Source organism: Astyanax mexicanus, chromosome 15 (assembly GCF_023375975.1).
Source record: "Astyanax mexicanus isolate ESR-SI-001 chromosome 15, AstMex3_surface, whole genome shotgun sequence".
NCBI classification, from domain to species: Eukaryota; Metazoa; Chordata; class Actinopteri; order Characiformes; family Acestrorhamphidae; genus Astyanax; species Astyanax mexicanus.
In genome coordinates this window covers 29,475,525-29,494,267 of record NC_064422.1, presented here as the reverse complement: position 1 = coordinate 29,494,267, position 18,743 = coordinate 29,475,525, and the positions used below count along the sequence as shown (strand labels likewise).

At 38.7% G+C, this 18,743-nt stretch overlaps 1 protein-coding gene across 8 annotated transcripts in view; it reads right to left on the bottom strand.

Annotated features, from left to right (window-relative positions):
• cacna1g (calcium channel, voltage-dependent, T type, alpha 1G subunit) overlaps positions 1 to 18,743 on the bottom strand; it is a 192,430-nt gene that overhangs the window by 149,726 nt on the left and 23,961 nt on the right. For all 8 annotated transcript variants that reach the window (XM_049464284.1, XM_049464285.1, XM_049464279.1 and 5 more), the window contains exon 3: positions 8,720 to 8,817. In XM_049464284.1, the coding sequence (XP_049320241.1) occupies positions 8,720 to 8,817 (98 nt within the window). The remainder of the gene's footprint in view (positions 1 to 8,719; positions 8,818 to 18,743) is intronic.

The window sequence follows — 18,743 nt, the reverse complement described above, 5'->3', positions numbered from 1 at the left end:
ATAACATCTGTGTCTTCAAGACAATGTTTTGAGACGGCAGCAGTATGTGGACGAGCTTTGTCCTGTTGGAATAGCACACTGTGTGCTTTCAGGAAAGGTGGAACCACTCACTGCAGGACTTATTACCATAACTTTGGACTGTGTAAGTGCCTGTAATGAAGACACTGCACCAACATAACTAAGAGTCTACCCCTCCTTTTTACCAAAAATGAGACACATCTTGCTTAATTACTCTAGCTGGTCTATTGGTCTAATTATGTTTGAAATAGTTTTTAATCAAAATATCCTCCTCCCGCCCCGCTATATCAGCAAGCGTAAAATACTAACCTCAATTGCTAATGAATTTGTAAATAAACTTCCCGACTTAACCATCTCCCTTCTGTCCTATGACCATGATCTCGAGCACATAACAGAAAATTTACAAACTGTGCTCCGCTCTAACTTAGACCGCGTAGCGCCGACAAAAATACAACAAATTAGGGATAAAAAACTAGCACCGTGGTATAACGACCACACACGCACATTAAAACAAACCACTCGTAATTTTGAACGTAAATGGCGACACACAAAACTAGAATGTTTCCGGCTAGCATGGCAGCATAGTCTCACAGACTACAAAAAAGCCTTAATTAAAACAAAATCCCAGTGTATTTCATCGCTTATTGAGAAAAATAGAGACAATCCTAGATTCCTTTTCACTACGGTGGCTAAACTCACCGGCAGTCAAAAACAAACTAGCTCCGTTATCCCTGCCGACATTAATAGTAATGATTTCATGAAGTTCTTTGATGATAAAATTAATAGCATTAGACAAAAAATTCAGTATCACTCCCAAAACTTACCTAAAGATACAGATGAATGCTGCTCCAGCTCTGAGGCCTACCTAGAGTATTTTAGCCCGGTTACAGAAAAAGATTTACTTAGTGTAATTAACTCATCAAAATCAACATCATGTATATTAGATCCAGTACCCACACAATTATTTAAACAGGCACTGCCAAAGGTGGGAAAATCGTTACTAGAAATAGTAAATTCATCCCTTAGCATGGGCTACGTACCCAATTCTCTTAAATTGGCGGTCATTAAGCCCATTATCAAAAAGCCAAATCTGGACCCCCGCGAGCTTGCTAACTATAGACCAATTTCCAATCTTCCCTTTATAGCCAAAATCCTAGAAAAAATCGTGTTTAACCAGCTGCGCTTGTACCTACAAAGTAATAGTATTCATGAGGTTTTTCAATCTGGATTTAGACAAAACCATAGAACTGAAACAGCTTTACTTAGAGTAACTAATGATTTACTTTCAGCTCTTGATAGGGGCACAAATGCCATTCTTGTACTGCTAGATCTAAGTGCTGCCTTTGACACCGTAGATCACGCTATTCTGCTTGATAGGTTAGAAAAGCTTATAGGAATTAAAGGATCTGCCCTCACCTGGTTCAGATCTTATCTGAGAGATCGTTTCCAGTGTGTTTATTTAAATAACGAATATGAGTAAAATATGCTGTCCCTCAAGGATCAATACTGGGTCCATTACTCTTTACTCTTTATATGTTTAACGCGTTGCTGGCTGGAAGTCCACATAAATTACTTCATAAACTCCAGCTAGTTCAAAATGCAGCAGCAAAAGTGCTTACTAGAACCAGAAAGTTTGATCACATTACACCTATTCTTTCATCCCTACATTGGCTACCTGTTAAATTTCGTATAGATTATAAAATACTCCTCCTGACGTATAAATCCCTAAATGGTCTGGCCCCGCATTATCTACAGGAACTCCTTACTCCTTACAATCCGCCGCGTTCACTCCGCTCCCAAGACGCTGGCCTGTTATTAGTCCCGCGTATTAGGAAAAACTATGCAGGAGGAAGAGAGTTCTTTTATAAAGCTCCCCAACTTTGGAATAACCTCCCTATTAATATACGGGACTCAGACACACTCTCAATCTTTAAATCTAGACTCAAAACATTTCTATTTGCTCAAGCTTTTGAGTAACGTCTCATTACAATTTTCTTCCTCTTACAGCTTATCCAGCAAATATAAACCCTGTCCTAATCATCTGCTTTCTCTTTCTCTCCCCATGTCCTGAGCTGCTGCTACCAGTGCCCATCCCACTCCAGCAGAGTTTCATAAAACCATTCTAACCCCTTTTTCTTCCCTCCCCTCTCTGTTCTCTCTCTCTATCTTTCTCACATGTGCTGAGATGCCCGGCCGGTCTACCTGGATCAGTCCGTTTGTGGTTCCAGCTTTCAGGAATCAGCCCTGTCCTTCTACTCGTCAGAATTATTACACAACCTTTCTAACTCCTGCTTTTTGTTTCTCTTCCTTTCCTTTCTGTTTTCTCTATCTATCTCTTTTACATGTATGGAGATGCCCTGTTCCCGATGTTCCCAGCCTCGCTCTCCACTGCCCGCTGTGTTGTTCTCCGGCTCTGCAACCCTGCACTGATTAAAATTAGCACACTCAGTATCTGTTTCTGTATTAGCCATAGCTCTATAGTTTGTGCCCATCACATTCTTATATTCATAAATTAGTACCTGTTATATTAGCCATAGTTCACATTAATTCTCTGTACTGTTTTGTTCTGTTATTTGTTTGTTGTTTGTTACTTGTTTGTACTGAGCGGGTCAACCCGAGTAGGATGGGTTCCTCGGACTGAGTCTTGGTTCCTTCCAAGGTTTCTTCCTCTTAAAGGGAGTTCTTCTTGCCACTGTGTCACCATAAAATTGGCATCTCTGTGGGGCTGCTCATAAGAGGCGTGGACCTGTTTTTCCTGTAAAGCAGCTTTGTGACAACCTTTGTTGTAAAAAGCGCTATATAAATAAAATTGAATTGAATTGAAATTGAAGTATTGCGTTGAAACCGCTGTGTGCATTTAAGATGGAATTTAAGGTGAAACTGTAAAAAATGTAACTTTGGGAAACTTGCAGAAAATTATAATATTAACTTGTTCACTAAACACAAGACATTTCACTAAAATGAGACATCTTGTTCAATTAGTCTAGCAGACTTCAGTAACATTGAAGAAGACAAAAAATGTGGCTAAATATTAGCTTCTCTAAAACTATGGCATGTTTTGAAACTGCTGTTGTTGTGCATTTACAGTGGAATTTAAGATGTAACTAAGAAAAATGGAAATAGTAAAAAAAAAATGCTTTTAAGACGGAGTAAATTTTTAGTATTTCCATTTTTCTTAGTTACACCTAAAATTCCACCTTAAATGCAAGACCAGCAGTTTTAGAATAGTTTTAGAGAAGCTTTCACTCAATGTTACTAAAGTCTGCTAGACTAATGAGACACATCTTGTTTAATTACTCTAGTAAAATAGTTATTTTGAAAATGAAATGCTGGTCTTGTGAAGAGGTGGAACTAAATGCTAACACTACATTCCCACTGATTCAAATGATTAGAGATTCATAATTAAAATGGGTTTCTATGGCCAAGCAGCTGCACTCAGGCCTAAGAACCCTTTGCATAATAGCACACATCAATTATAGTAGTGTAAAGCACAGTTCCACTGGGGTCTAGAGTAATTTGTCGCCAAGTTGAGACCAAAATTCTAAAAAAAAATGTGATGCTACAGCCATCGCACATACACAAGACTGTTTTTTTTTTTTTTCTTTTTTTCTGGAACTGAAGAGGGCAGAATTGGTCCACTGAGACTCTAATCATCTATCTATTTTTTTTGAGACAGCAGCAGCATGTGAACGAGCATTGTCTGGAATATTGTTGCCTCATAGGACCTTATTAACGTAAAGTTGGACTGTGTAAGTGCCTGTGTGAATTCACTGTGCTGCACAGTATGACTGACATGGCACATTTAGACATGAGTAGAATCACTGAGAGTCTACACCTCTTCCCCACATAAAACTAATCCCACCCAAATAGGGCTTAATGCATATATGTTTTCTGAGCACTGACTGTGTCATTACTGACTGTGGACAGCCCAGTGATGGATGGCGTGAGTTTGCTTCTTATTACATTGCCACGTGTTTTGATTAGAGCTGTTAAAATAAGTGCTCGAATGACAAATGAGACCCAACAACAAAAAAAAAACTCCCTACAACTCCCATTTTTCAAAAAAACATCCCACAGCAGGAGAAGTACAGATAGAATTATTTCCAAATTAATTCTGCCATTAAGTCACTAATTAGCCCGAGTGACTCCTGAATAACAAATAAGCCTTCCTGCTCCCACCTGGCTGGCCCTGTACTTTTGATTGGCACAGGTATTAATTATGTAGTAATTCTGTGAGAAATAGATGTACTCTTCTTTTCTCCTAATGTTTCCTAAACTCCCCACCCGTCACGCCTCTGACTGCCACCCCGGGACCACCGAAGCAAAAATGACAGTGATTGTGTCTTTGCAGGAGCAGGGTGCTGCTGCCTCACACTATGCCGGGTCTCACACTGATAGAAGGCCAGGAAAAGTGAGGAAGTTTATGAGAAGTTCAGTCTGTGCTCAGGGAGCTATAATGAAAACACTGAGTACAGTCCGGGGAGAGCCAGAGGAAAGGAATGGAATAAAATGGTGGATAAAGAACAATATGAGTGGACAAACGAGACTTCACATCTAATTACCCTCACCAAGATCCCAGCTGGATCAGTGACACCACTTTTAACTGAACTTTACCTCAGTTTAAGCCCTTACACACATGCATTATCATGTCATTCTGACAGCACCATCAAATATTAAAGCTACAGTATATTCTTAGACTCAGCACTCACATCTCTTATACTCTATTAGAGCTTGATATCACCACTGGTGTTCAGAATCTAATTTGATTTTATTGCAATTCACAAGGTCCTAATTTGTTTCGATTTTCAGTTTTAATTTGAGGCAATGTTGATTTCTTTTGGAATATTTTAGTAACAGTTATCTACAGGTTTTTGTTCATATATAAATGAGATTTTTAGAGAACTAACGTTTTAATTACACAATAATAACACACAATCTACCATTATTAAACATATTAGTGTTCATATGAACTGAGAATTCACCCAAGACAGTTTTATTAATGTTTTTGTTATTATTATTTAATGTTTCCACATTAAAAAACAACAACAGTGTAATGTAATGTAAACATACACTTGGCTCAGATTCTCACACACTTTCATAGAATTCCATGTCAAATAAGTCCTTGAAAAATGTTTTGAATTTATTATAAAACAAGTATGGATTTGTTTGATAAACACGAGTAAGATATAACTGTCCTAAAAATGAAACACATCGAATGAGATAAAAAAAAAAAAACCTAAAAGTTGTTTTTTAATAGTAACTTCTCTAAAACTATGACATGTTTTAAAACTGCTGCAACAGAGACTCAGGGAAAATGCTAGCGCTAACTTGTTTGCTAAACGAGAGGGAGATACAAATTTACCTTATAAATTACTTGTCGCTAAAGTTTCTATGGCATGTTTTGAAACTGCTGGTCTTGGGCAATTAAGGTGGAATTTATGCTGGAAAGGTGGAACTGAAAATGCTAGCTAAAGCTAGATTTCAATTGCAGATTCAAATGATTAATTTAGAGCTTCAGAAATAAAATGGCCAAGTTTTTATGGCCAAGCAGCTGCACTCAGGCATAAGACCACTTTGCATAATGGCAAAATCAATTATAATAGTGTAAAGCACAGTGATATTGGGGTCTAGAGAAATTTGGCGCCACGTTTAGAGCAAAATCTGGATTTAAAAAGGGCAGCATGATAAACAAGAGTGCTGAGTCAATACATGAAATAATTCAATAGAAATGTTTATAATATAAAACAAATGGAGCCATTACTGACATATAATGATTGTGTGATGCTGCTTTATGGCTATGGAGCAAGACTTTAGAGAAGTGCAGGTATAAAAAAAAAGCAAGGTTGTCATGGAAAAGAGTGAGAATGGTGATTTTTTTTTGAAGTTGTGGTGATGGGTGCTTTCTTTTCCCTGCTGTGATTGGTCTGTCAGCTAGCTGCCAGATGTGGTGCCATAACTACATCCATGATTCATGATGTTTTTTTTTTTTCTTCTATAGTGAGATACCTTCATTTTCAAGAGTGTTGATTGCCATCCAACAAAACTGTAGGACAAACTGTTTGTTTTCTGAAAATGTACACTGTAATTTGATGTTATCTGCCAATGTTAAGCATGACAAAATAACACGGAGTCCCATCCTCTAATGGGATGGCCTTTCTGATAGGGTTAATCTAAATGTTACACCCTCCTATTTAGTCAATTCGGGAAGAATCAGCCCAATGTGGCTCCACAGAAAATTAAAAAGAAGAATAGTGGGTGATTTCCTAGAATAGAAAAGGATAAAAAAAACAGTCAGTAAGCAGTAAAGAAGCAGATGAATGGTCCTTGCCCTGCCTCACACTTTGTTTGCGTGAAACACTCCTGTTATTCTCCTTTCCAGCCTGGAAGTGTGTGTATGTGGATGTGTGTGTGCAGGCATGTTGTAAAAGGCACTGAAGAAGAAAATAATCTATAAATCTCCGGTCACCAAACCCTGAATGGTACAAGACGAGTGCTGAACAGAGGCGGCTGCTGCGATTCTGGCTGGAGAATAGAAGAAGGAGCTGCTGGCTGGCTGGACTTGCCTTTAGCTGCCCGATAGGCGTGCAACTGCTACCTCACGCCGCTGAGCAGCTACATTTCAGCACTAAATGTCAATTAGATCATCTTCAGTTACCACACTATCAGAATTATGCGCTTACGGAGCGTGATGGGTCCGGCTGTACGTCACGCTGTCTACACCCAGCAGCTGGTTCACTGTGGAGTGTTAACAGGTTGAGATATTAAGAACTGCCACTGAACTGAATGAAAATGAATGTTTAACTGGCAGCACCGTAATGGATGAGCAACAATTTGACACATTCTTTTTTTTTATCTATACAGTGTAGATGAAAGTGAGAAATACCCTTAATGTATTTCACTTTCAGGCAATACAGCTATTCAGTAAGTTCAAGTTTTTAATTTATTCAATGACATTGAGGTCTAGACTCAGGGGAGGTTGTTGTTCTCAGAACGGTTGCAATTTCTTTGTTTTGTCTTTTGTCTGGTTTATCAATAAGAAGAGCTTCTTGGCCATTTCAGATCTATACTGTTGACTTCTCACAGTGTAAGGAAAAATACCTGCAGATTTTTTTTTTTTTATCAGATTTCTGATCTGAAGCAAGAGAGGAGCTTGAGTTACTTATTTTTTTATTGGGTTAGTTTTGGTATTCTACCAAGTATCAAATCTATTTCACACAAGATGCAGTATGGCATTATATCGGGACTGGACACTACACCTATGTACTACACAAGGCATTTTCCTGTGTACAGAAAAATGCAAATAACTTATTGTTGTAGACTTTCACAGACTACATACTTACTTTTAGCTCTGATAGCTTCTCGCTTTATTTTTTGAAATATTTTTAGAACATGAAACATTGCGCATTATACAGCAATTGATCTACTTGTACAAAGTTTTGAGAGTAGAGTTTGCACGCTACTGCTACATTTTAATACAAAGCTGTTTGTCAATATGTTTATTGGCCTATTGAATGTATATTCAGCAAGAGGACTGAACTGAATAATGTACTGTTTCTGCTCAGAAACCTCTAGAACGCTGCACACAATTAAAATTAACCCAAAGCATATTTGTGCACTTCATATGTGAAATATCACGTGGTGTTTCGTCATGCATGTAGTCAGTGTATATTGCATGCAACACCTGAGGCCATTCAATCAGACACAGCTGCAGGCTATGTCCACAGGCTAATTAGTATTCCTTAAAAGCACATCACTAATTTGCTTTACTTTGTCTTTGCAATGTTGCTGTGTTACTGTTTCTATGTTATACTTAAGCTCTGAGCTTTCTCATTTCTGTTGGATTTCCTGTGTTTGACCTGCTGAGTCTGGACATGCAGCCTACCTCAGCTCCTTCTTTACAATGGATCAAATTTAACTCTCAGTTAATGCATTCATTTATTTGTAGGATTGTTTCTTTGTTCAGAGTTTTATATCTAATTTTATATCTCCTCTGACAAAATCTAATTATGATTATGTCAAGAAAGTGACTATACTGTGTGTATGATGCTGGAAGTTTTGTGTTAAAAAACAAACAAACATAAGAATAAAAAAGTGACAGGGGACTGATTTCTGGGTGTCACAAATATGATAGTAGGATAGTACAATAATAGTATGATAGTATGTATGATGGTATGTAAGGACAGAACATCTTTTGGAGGAAAATGTTTCTTTTATCCTTCAATGAAAGATTAAAAAGGCAGGATTATTGTTCCCACAGCTTTATGAATCTTTCCTCAGCTCTGTTGTTCCATCTGAGAGCTGCTACAGAGGCACTATCCCTCTTTTTTTTCACCATATTACTCTGTCCTCATGGTCAAAGTCAAGAAACATGTTGTAAGACATGTCAGATTGGGTGGAAAGTACAAAATATTCCAACAATGCTAGACTCTGGGTGTCTTACAGTGTGATGTGGCATCCAACATGTCAGAATGGTGTTCTTCAATTACATCACGCTACATGACCCATTCGTCAATGTGAATTTACAATTTCACAGTCAAAACTGGGCTGAATTTTTGAAGTCTGATCTCAGCATAATGCAATATTTTAGAAATGTTGAACAGCTATGAAAGCAGTTAATCACCTTAATCGGTGGGTTTCTTAACTACCACTCCAAATCCAAAAAGCACAGAGTTAGAGAGCACAGAGTTGGATTTATACTCACTTGGCACTCGGTTGATCGCTCGGAGAGGTCTCAGCACTCGGACAGTACGAACAGCAGAGAAACTGACATTCTGCAGGTTGAGAGAGTATTCCAGCATCCTAGAAAACACACACACACGACAATGAATGAAGTGATTGACACAAAATTCTGTAGCAAATTATTTGTGGTTAACCCTAAAAGATTTAGATCTAGATTTAGAACTATTAACTAATTAGCAGTTTAAGAGTTCAGAAATCAATATTTGTTGGAATAACCCTGGTTTTTAATCACAGTTTTCATGCATCTTGGCATGTTCTCCTCCACCAGTCTTGCACACTGCTTTTGGATAACTTTATGCCACTCCTTTATGCCAGTTCAGCTTGGTTTAATGGCTTGTGATAATTTATCTTCATCTTGATTATATTTTCAATTTGGTAAAATCAAAGAAACTCATCATTTTTGAGAAGTCTCTTATTTTTTTCCACAGCTGTATATATATCAGTATCACAGTAAATGTAAGAAACATTGTGCTTTATTTTAATAGCTCATTTAATTTTATTACACTCACCTACACTTTACTTAGGAAACATTAAGAGTATTGCATTAAATTTAAAATACAATCAATGTATACATTTCATACTAAGCATTTCATAATGAATGGCCCCACGGAACTTACACAAAACAGCATGAATGCAGATTCTTATCTTCATTCTGATCTTCTAAGGGATATAGGAGGTTTTGTTATAACACTATGACATAAAATAATTAAGTATTTAACATCAGCTTCTGGTCACTATCTGACATCAAGGCTGCAGTAGCATCTCAGTGAAGCCCTGGAAGCGTAAGAGGCGTTTTCCCCCCAGCAGGAGGTAAGAGAAGAATGGAGAAGTGGTGAATGGTGACAAATATTGGTTCAGATTTCATTGACTGGTGGCACTGGGAGCATTTTGTTTGCATCCAGCTTGGAAATTTGAGGTCTCACTCAAGAGTTATCAACACCAGATCAAAGGCTCAAAGGCTCACCGGCCTGAGTGCATAGTAGATCAATAAAGAGCCCCAGGAGCTACCAATTCAATTGGATTCGTTTCAGGCAGGTCAAACAGGGGTATCCAGTGGAGGTCAAAGTAATGAGATCTCCTATAATAGACACATGCCAGCAAACACACATACACACATTCATATACACACACACACATACCCGCACACAGCACACAGCTGTTTAACACATGTGAAGGTAGATGAAAAATTCCCTATTTTTTCTTTTCTTTTTCCTTTTTTTGCAGCAGCAGGCGAGTGGAGTTTCGTGTGTGTGTGTGTTTGCGTGCTTGAAACTACGTAATTACAGATTACAGTCAAAGCCGTGTCTCCGACAAACTGTCTGGCTACATGGCAGCAGTATAAATCAGTTCTGTATTGATTTTACTTGAAAATAAATGGGCTTGAACTCCTCAGCGCAGGTTTCAGCCCTGATGCATGGAGGACGGTGACGCGCGCCGATCGGATCTGTTGCTCAACAGACGTGGCGTCACAAAGAAGGCATTTCCAGTGCCTTCAAAAGATCATACATGGACTGAGATGGTGCCGATGGTGATGTGCAAACACTACGAGCCTCATTAAGCAAGCAGCGCTCGGAAGAAATGTGTTCCGCTTTTGTTGCTTCTGAAATCTGCGGAGCAGCTTTTGAGGACGCTGATTGGACCTGATGGAAACCAGCTGGTGGCTGGAGTAGAAAAATAATAACAGCGGTGACTAAGGGTAAAAACGGAGGGATGGGAAAGGACAGAACCTCGAACAATGTAGGTTCTGATTACAAAAACAGTTCTAGAGATAGGAGAGAGAAAGAGAGAGAGAGAGAGAGAGAGAGAGAGAGAGAGAGATTAAGAACTGAAGATTTTTGGTCGAAACTGGACTAAATAAAACAATATCACTTTATTTGGATGGTCAATTATAGATGCCTCATAGATAGCATTCAACTAACATTCAACTCTATGTCTATTAAATGCAACTAAACTATGAGGTGAAAGTTTGAAATGGTTCTCTATTGAATGTAACCCTACACCCACTCTAACCCTAAACCTAACTTAACATTTTAAGGTTAATTTTAGGGTTAGATTTAAGGTTAAGATTAAGGTTTAAGTCAGGGTGATGATTTATAGCCATTAACTTGAAATGTTGAAGGTTAAATGTTAGGTTAGCATCTATGCGCCAACCTAATAAATGTTAAAAATCAAACATTTGTAAATATTTGTAAAATCCCGAACACATTGTTATTTTACAATTTTTCCTTAATTTTGCCACTTGTGCTGCTGTCCATTTACCTTGAATGTCAGATGTTGAAGCTAAGAATGAAGTCACAAGCAAATTTACTGCATTCCAGTTAAACGTTTAGATATCAGCTAACAGTACTGTTAGCATTGTTCCAGGTTAGCACAGATAGAAGTTGAACAGCACTGTGTTGGACAGTACAACTGATCTTATAAGACACAAACAGATAGCTTAAGCGTGCAGGTCAGTATCCTCTGCTGAGAAGTGCAGAAGTGCTGCAGCGTTAAAATACCAATTCGCCAAACCCAAGCTGATTAGTTTGTTTCACATTATGCCAAAAACACATCTATTAATTAAGGGAATTAATCATGCAAGGCATATTATCGTGTCCTCATGATACCAAAGACACACTGACTCTCCCTAAATCAAACTGTGCTGTGCGCGGTTGATGGCTCGCCTGTAGAACCCTAAAATAAAATAAATAAATTACTGTGTTGAATATGCCCAAGCTGAAGAAACTAACTTCAAATCATTTCAAATAAGTTCTGGATGAGAGAAACAGAGAGAGTGAGATAGAGAGAGAGAGAGTGAGAGAGAGAGAAAGAGAGAGAGAAAATGCTAGAGGACAGTGGGAGGGACATAAGGAGACAGACAGAAGGAGAGTGTGTGTTTGGCTGGTGAGACAGGACTTGCGTGAGGACACTCCACAACTCTACAAACTGCTCCTGAGGCAGCCAGAGAGAGAGAGAGAGAGAAATAGAGAAAGAGAGAGAGAGGGAGGGAGAGAGAGATAAACACAGGGAACATGTGATCATACAAAATGCTCACATCATCAACAAACTCTTAAATCCACCCGTTTACTCTCATACATCAGAGCAAACAAACACTAATGTCGGGAATGATTATATGTAGGTCCATCATCAAACACACGCATTCCACAAAACGCACACACACAACATATACAACATAAACTCCAAAAGCATACAATTCATGTTTTTTTATCAATTCAGTTAAAATAAGAAAAATATATTTTAAAATATATTTAATTTAAAATCATCCTCATCTTTCCTATATACACATACACTGTACCAGTACTAGTATATGTACTGTACTGTCTAGCTTAAAGGCCACTGGACATAGCAGTGTATGTAAGCAACAACAGTATATGTGATATGAATTTAAATCTGAGCTTAACTCTAAAATAATAACTTAAAGAAAACCATAACTTTTGCTCTTTGAGATTTGGAAAAACGATTTATGACTCCTGGTACATGAAATAACACTGTCAACTGTCAAGTGGACCTTGGAGAAAAACGAAAAATTATGAATATGAGGTCATCAAAAAAAGGAGTTAATAAATATATACAGGGGTTGGACAATGAAACTGAAACATCTGGTTTTAACCCACAGTAATTTATTGTGGCGACAGACAGTTCTGGTGGAAACAGGAGAGGTGCACATTCAATTCTGCCGTGATTTGGGCAGCCGTGGTTTTATGTTTTTTGGATACAATCCGGGTTAGCACCCGAACATCCCTTTCAGACAGCTTCCTCTTACAGAATCCACAGTTAATCCTGTTGGATGTGGTTCGTCCTTCTTGGTGGAATGCTGACATTACCCTGGATACCGTGGTTCTTGATACATCACAAAGACTTGCTGTCTTGGTCACAGATGTGCCAGCAAGACGTGCACCAACAATTTGTCCTCTTTTGAACTCTGGTATGTCACCCATAATGTTGTGTGCACTGCAATATTTTGAGCAAAACTGTTCTCTTACCCTGCTAATTGAACCTTCACACTCTGCTCTTACTAGTGCAATGTGCAATTAATGAAGATTGGCCACCAGGCTGCTCCAATTTAGCCATGAAACCTTCCACACTAAAATGACAGGTGTTTCTGTTTCATTGTCCAACCCCTGTATATACTACAAACAGAGCTTTTTTTAAACGTGGGCACTTTTTATTGGTCCTGATGTTGAAGATCTACCTGCTTCTTAATTACTTTGTACAAAATAATCTACTTTCTACTTTCTAGTGGTTGGTGTGGTGCAGTGGATAACACCACCGCCTGCTAGTGATCTACCATGTGGGAGACTGGGGTTCAATTCCAGGTCTGGATGACTATGCTGTGCTACACCAATAAGAGTCCTTGGGCAAGACTCCTAACAGTACAGTGGCCCAACTCTGTATTCGGAATAACTTTGTAAGTCGCTCTAGATAAATGCTGTAAATGTAAATGTAAAAGTCAGTGTAATACCCACTTCCCCTCAACGAATCCACCCACACTCTATACACCCTCTACACCCACACACACACACACACACACGCATACATGCGTAAACATAAACAGCTTATGTAGTGTCTAGTGGAGGCTGAGGGCCAAGGCTGAGCACCTAACTCTGCTGGTCTCTTATCTGTTTGTATATGGCAGAACTCTAGTGAAGGATGGCACACTTTGCCAGAATCCCTCTGTGTCCTGACAACAATGGCCACACAGTCAACAATGGCTGCTCCGGGTGTACCAGTGCCAGCAGGGAGGGCACTATAATAGGAAAAGTATGAGAGAGGCCAGAGACCGCGATTCAAAACAGCTCTGACCTTCAGCATCCGTAAGAAATCAGCTCAATTCAATCCCCAAGTGAGAACACAGAGCAGAGACTATGTTCTTCCATGCCCTATTTGAACATCATGTACACTAGCAGCAGCAGCAACTGGAGGAAAGAATGAGAGAAAGCACGCAAACACCAGCTGCACCCTTCTATCTAGGAAGAATATTCCTTAACCCTCCATACCACTGCTGTTTACTTGACTTGAGACCCATTCGGGCGAGATAGGGGGACATGGTTTACAGGGATTTTTGTCCCATTTTGAATGTGCCGTGTTTGTCAATGTGCACATTCCGGTACACTATTTCAACAGGACAATGCTCATCCACCTTGCGCTGTCATCTCAAGAGCTTGTATTGAAGACACAGGTTATGCCTATGCCACAGCCAGCCACAGTGTCAGAATTGCAGAATTAGGTTTGAGTAAATATCTTCCTCCTCCCCACTCTCCCTCCCTCTCTCTATCTCTATCTCTCCATGTCTGTCTCTCTATCTCTGTCCCTCGTTGTCTTCAAAGCAGCAGTCCTGGCTTCAGTTCAATCGGGGCCTGGTGCCTTCCACCACCTGGCAGGTTAATGAAGCGAGCTTCAGAGAGGTTCACTTCCCCACAGCCACATTCAGATGGAGGAAAGATAAAACGCTCCCCTCTCTCTCTTTCTTTCTTTGTTTCTTTCTTTCTCTTATTCTCTCTCTCTTTCTGTCCACACATTGTCCTTTACCTTTAATCTGTGCATCACTCATTTTCCTAATCTGCATCTCTCCTGACAGCTTCACAGATGGTATTTTACAGATGATACAATATATATATATATATTTTACATATATATATATATATATATATATATATATATATATATATATCTTGCTTTTTTGGAGTAAATGTTTCTATTTTCTAGGTATTTCTGATCAATCTAATATTAGGCATATGGTTTACATGAGATCCTGGTTTAGTTGAGCATAATACATCTATAACTAGTCATCATTATTAGAGATCAATCATATCATCTATTGATGTAAAATATTACAGCAGATCTGTACTGTACTGTAAGTCTCATTATATCACTAACTGGATATCCCTCTTGAAAGTGCATGGCTCCAGTATAGTGAGTATCAAAACACAGTAGATCTAATAAATACCACTAATCACACAGAAAATAGCGTTTTAAACTCAGTCCTTTTCCAAAAAAGTGTATTTAATCTTCAGATACAACAAAGAATATTACAGAAACCGTGCACAATGAAACAAATTAAGTGATATCCAGCCCCCACATTGGTCATGGCCCCAAAAACACTGATCAGTCCAACTCTAATCTTAATCATGGATTTTGTAGAAGTGTAAAAGGCCAGTGTTTGACATTTCAACTGACTATAATTTCCCATAATAACTCAGCCTTGTGCACAATATGAGTTTAATAACTGCTTATTAATAAATACTTGGTCCACTATGCACTGTATTTTTATCTTCTACTTTCCTCTATGCCCTCCCAACTACTATCTCTCCAGCAGTGGGCTGCTCCTAATAAGATAGGACTGATTGACTGATTACACGCAAAATTAGATGAGCTGACCCTAGCTGAGAGTGAGAGTGAGATGAAAGCCCCTTATTTCTTCATTCACAACATAACTCTGATTTCTAACTTGACAACTTACCTGAGAAGTTAAGAAAAACTCTAATAATAATTTAAATGTTCATTTACATTTAAACTTCCGCACACTAAGGTATGAAATGGCATAAACACACTCACACCTTAAATCTCACACCTTATCATTGGCTCCTTCTCATTGGCACCAACTACTTGTGTACACACTCACCATCAGTGTATAGTCATCCCCACCAGCCTGCTGTCTCGTGTCTGGTTATTTATAATTTATATTAAATTGTGCGTGTCTAGCCTCAGTGTAATAGACTGTAAGATTAAATTACAACTTAGAAAACTTAACTTAGTAAAGACAGAGCATTGGATTATTGGTGTTTATATAATCTCTGTGTGGATCGACAGAAGCTTCAGTCTGTGAGTAATGATCAAACAACACTTGACCAGATGGGAAAAAATAAATAAACTAGAAATATATTTTGGACACTTTCTTATTTTGGACAAATATGTGATGGCCTTTGTTTCTAATGACTTTGCCCTTGTCTCTTCCCACCAAGGAGGCTTTATTCTGCACATAACTTGTGTCAGCAGAAGGTCTGGATACAGTCTGAGGAGCATCAATAAATCAGAGAGAGGAGAGGGAATTTGGGTGCAGACTACAGTTCTGTTTTCTGTTCCTCAGTTCAGAGCTGTTGTAAATGAGGTGAAAGCAGTGAGCAGTGGTTCTGTAGTGGTTCTTGTCTCAGTGTTTGTTTTGTAAATCGTTTGCTAATTTATAAGCTAAAATAGTTTTATTAGTCTAGTTTCTCAGACTAAAATTCTTCAGGGTGTAGATCAGCTTTTTTCATTTTTAATCCAAAACGTATTACAGCTATTGTAATTGGTCTGTAAATGTTACTGAAATTTAAAGACCAACATCTGCCAGATAATAAAAGCCAAAAAGGCTGTAGCTGTGGTTTTATTTATGATTCTAGAGAGTACAGAAATACTTCTACAGGCCTCTATTTTTTAATTTTCTCCCAATTTAGCTAGGCCAATTGTCCCACCTATTTAACTGCTACTCAGCTGTAGCCAGAGAGTGCAAGGCCAATTGTGCTCTCTCACGGCTCCGGCAGCTGATGGCAAGCTGCATATCCTGGATTCAAATCAGCAATCTCTGAATCATAGTGGCAGCGCTTTAGACTCCTGGACCACTCTGCGCCCTTTCGACAGAAATTAAAAATATATACTATAACCCAAAATCAGAAAGGGTTTAGACAATATTGAAAATGCAAAACATTTTAGAAAAAAATATTGAAAATCAGGATCCTACAAAAATTTTAAGGGGTTTACAAATTATTCTCTCAGAAAGGGAAAGCTGAACACTCGAGATCTCGAAGTTTTATGTTAAGTTTTATTTTCAGAAACAGCGTTAACGAAATGGGGTTGTGTTGTATGTTTTTTTAAGGAAGATTCCTGCTTTTTTCAGCAAGATAGTGCATACCACAAGCTGCATACATTATAAATGTGTAGAGAACCTAAAAAATATGTTTTCAGGAAAAATGGCCCAAAAAACTAAAACACCTGAAACACTTTGTCACAACCAATGTAAGTAACACCACACAATTTTCTATACTGTTTTCTACATGCTTGGGGTTGTAATAGCAACAGCGATTTAAGTACACATGAAAACACTGCAGTCTATAAAAGCAACGGAAGTAACTGTCCAATATGAACTGCATCAGTAAATCATCCAATGGCTCTCATAGCGAGACACCAAAACAACAGCAGTGTGATCAATATGGGGACGTTCTTTGCCATCTGCAAGTACCTGTGAATGGGTGTTATCGATTCCAGGCGCCTCCAAATACAAATATGAGATGAAGGAGCTCTCAGATGAAAGTGCTGGACACTGTCCAGTGTCATCAGTACTTCTGGCCAAATGGCATTCCTGAAGCTGAAGCCTCTATTACCTTACCGAGAGCTCCTCAATCTGGCCTGGGGAAGGGAGACTCTATTAAGATTGCTTATGTGGCTTCCATTGGATATGATGATCAGCATTTATTATTATAGCTGACGTTCAGTAGAATTTAACCAGGATCCAAAAGGCTCCACAGAGGCTTCAGACTTTGGAGTAAAGCCTAAAATACTTCACTCAGGTTCCTGCAGGAGAACCGTGCGCACTGCAGAGTAATGATATAATAATAGAATGATAGCCCATGGCCAATTTGGCAACATTAAAGTCAAAACTATTCACAGGAATGTGCTAAAATGATACCAGACATACAGTAGTGACCGGAGATGCACTAGTCAATGGAAAATGTATGAAATTCAAAAGATAAAATGAGAAAAATAGCATGAGGTGGCTTAATAGCTAAGGCACAGTTTCCTGAACAGGTTTGGTCTAAATAAAAATTGGGCCGAACCACGTCCCAGACTAAAGAACCAAAAGAGGTGGTCTCGGTCTGGATAAACTGAACCATGGTGGAAACATGTGCTTCTATAAGCGTTTTGGTTGCCTCTCTTATTGTAACATCATAATAAAAAATGTGCATGGAACCACCCCTCACCTGTTAACCTCCCACTAGAGCCCCAAACACTAGATCAGTTGAAAAAAATGCAATTTCAGTCAATGTGGTAAATTCGCAGCATAACCATTGCGTGTCCAGCAACAGCTTATTTGCATAAAAATGACAGAGCCCTTAAACAGCTCATTGTGAAAGGGACTGAAACTGGAAGAACACAGTTGCTGAGATTTTTAAAATAATTTCTATAGTGTAAAAATAGGTATAATAAGTTTCCTTTCAGACTAAATGTGTTAAAATGGATGTTTAAATGTAAATAAAAGAATCTGGATCGTTATATATATCATTATTTATTACACTTATAATATCTCTGGGTAGTTTTGATAAGCGTATTAAAGAGTCCTGGTTAATTATATGTGTTAACACACTGACATTGACAGCACTGATTACAAGTAAAGTATGTGTTCATAGAGTCTTATAGACATGACTATTCTAGAAAGTGTTACTGAAATAGGTTTATCAAAATAATTATTATTATTATTATTAGTCTCACATTACTCAGCATACAGTGGTAATCGTCCACTTTCTTGACATGAGTGATGGCCATTAAGCTGACAGGATGAGCCGCACTCATTGTTATTGTCATGACCACCAGAAAATGGCTGCCCTTCAACTGTCGCCTGTCTGCCTCCAGCACTGCCGAGGAGAGACGGCTGCAGAGATCTCCAGGGAGAGCATTAAACAAATGATCAATCTCTCACAATAAGGAGCTACTGCACATACTGTAACATACACGCCAGAGTGTGTGCGTGTGTGTGTGTGTGTGAGAGAGTGTGTGAGAGAGAGAGAAAGAGAGAGAGAAACAGAGACAGAAAGAGGCTGAATGTGATTTAGAAAAACAAGGTAAATCCACAGAGGCTAACTAAAGCCACGTTCCTGAGAAACAGCGTGTTATGAAAGCAGAAGCAGGGACTCAGGTTGGGCTTGGTGGGCTTAAGTCCATAATGAGGTGTGAGTATGTGCCTGAGGAGAGCGAGCGAGCGAGAGGGTCTTCCTGAGTGAGAGAGAGCAATGCTC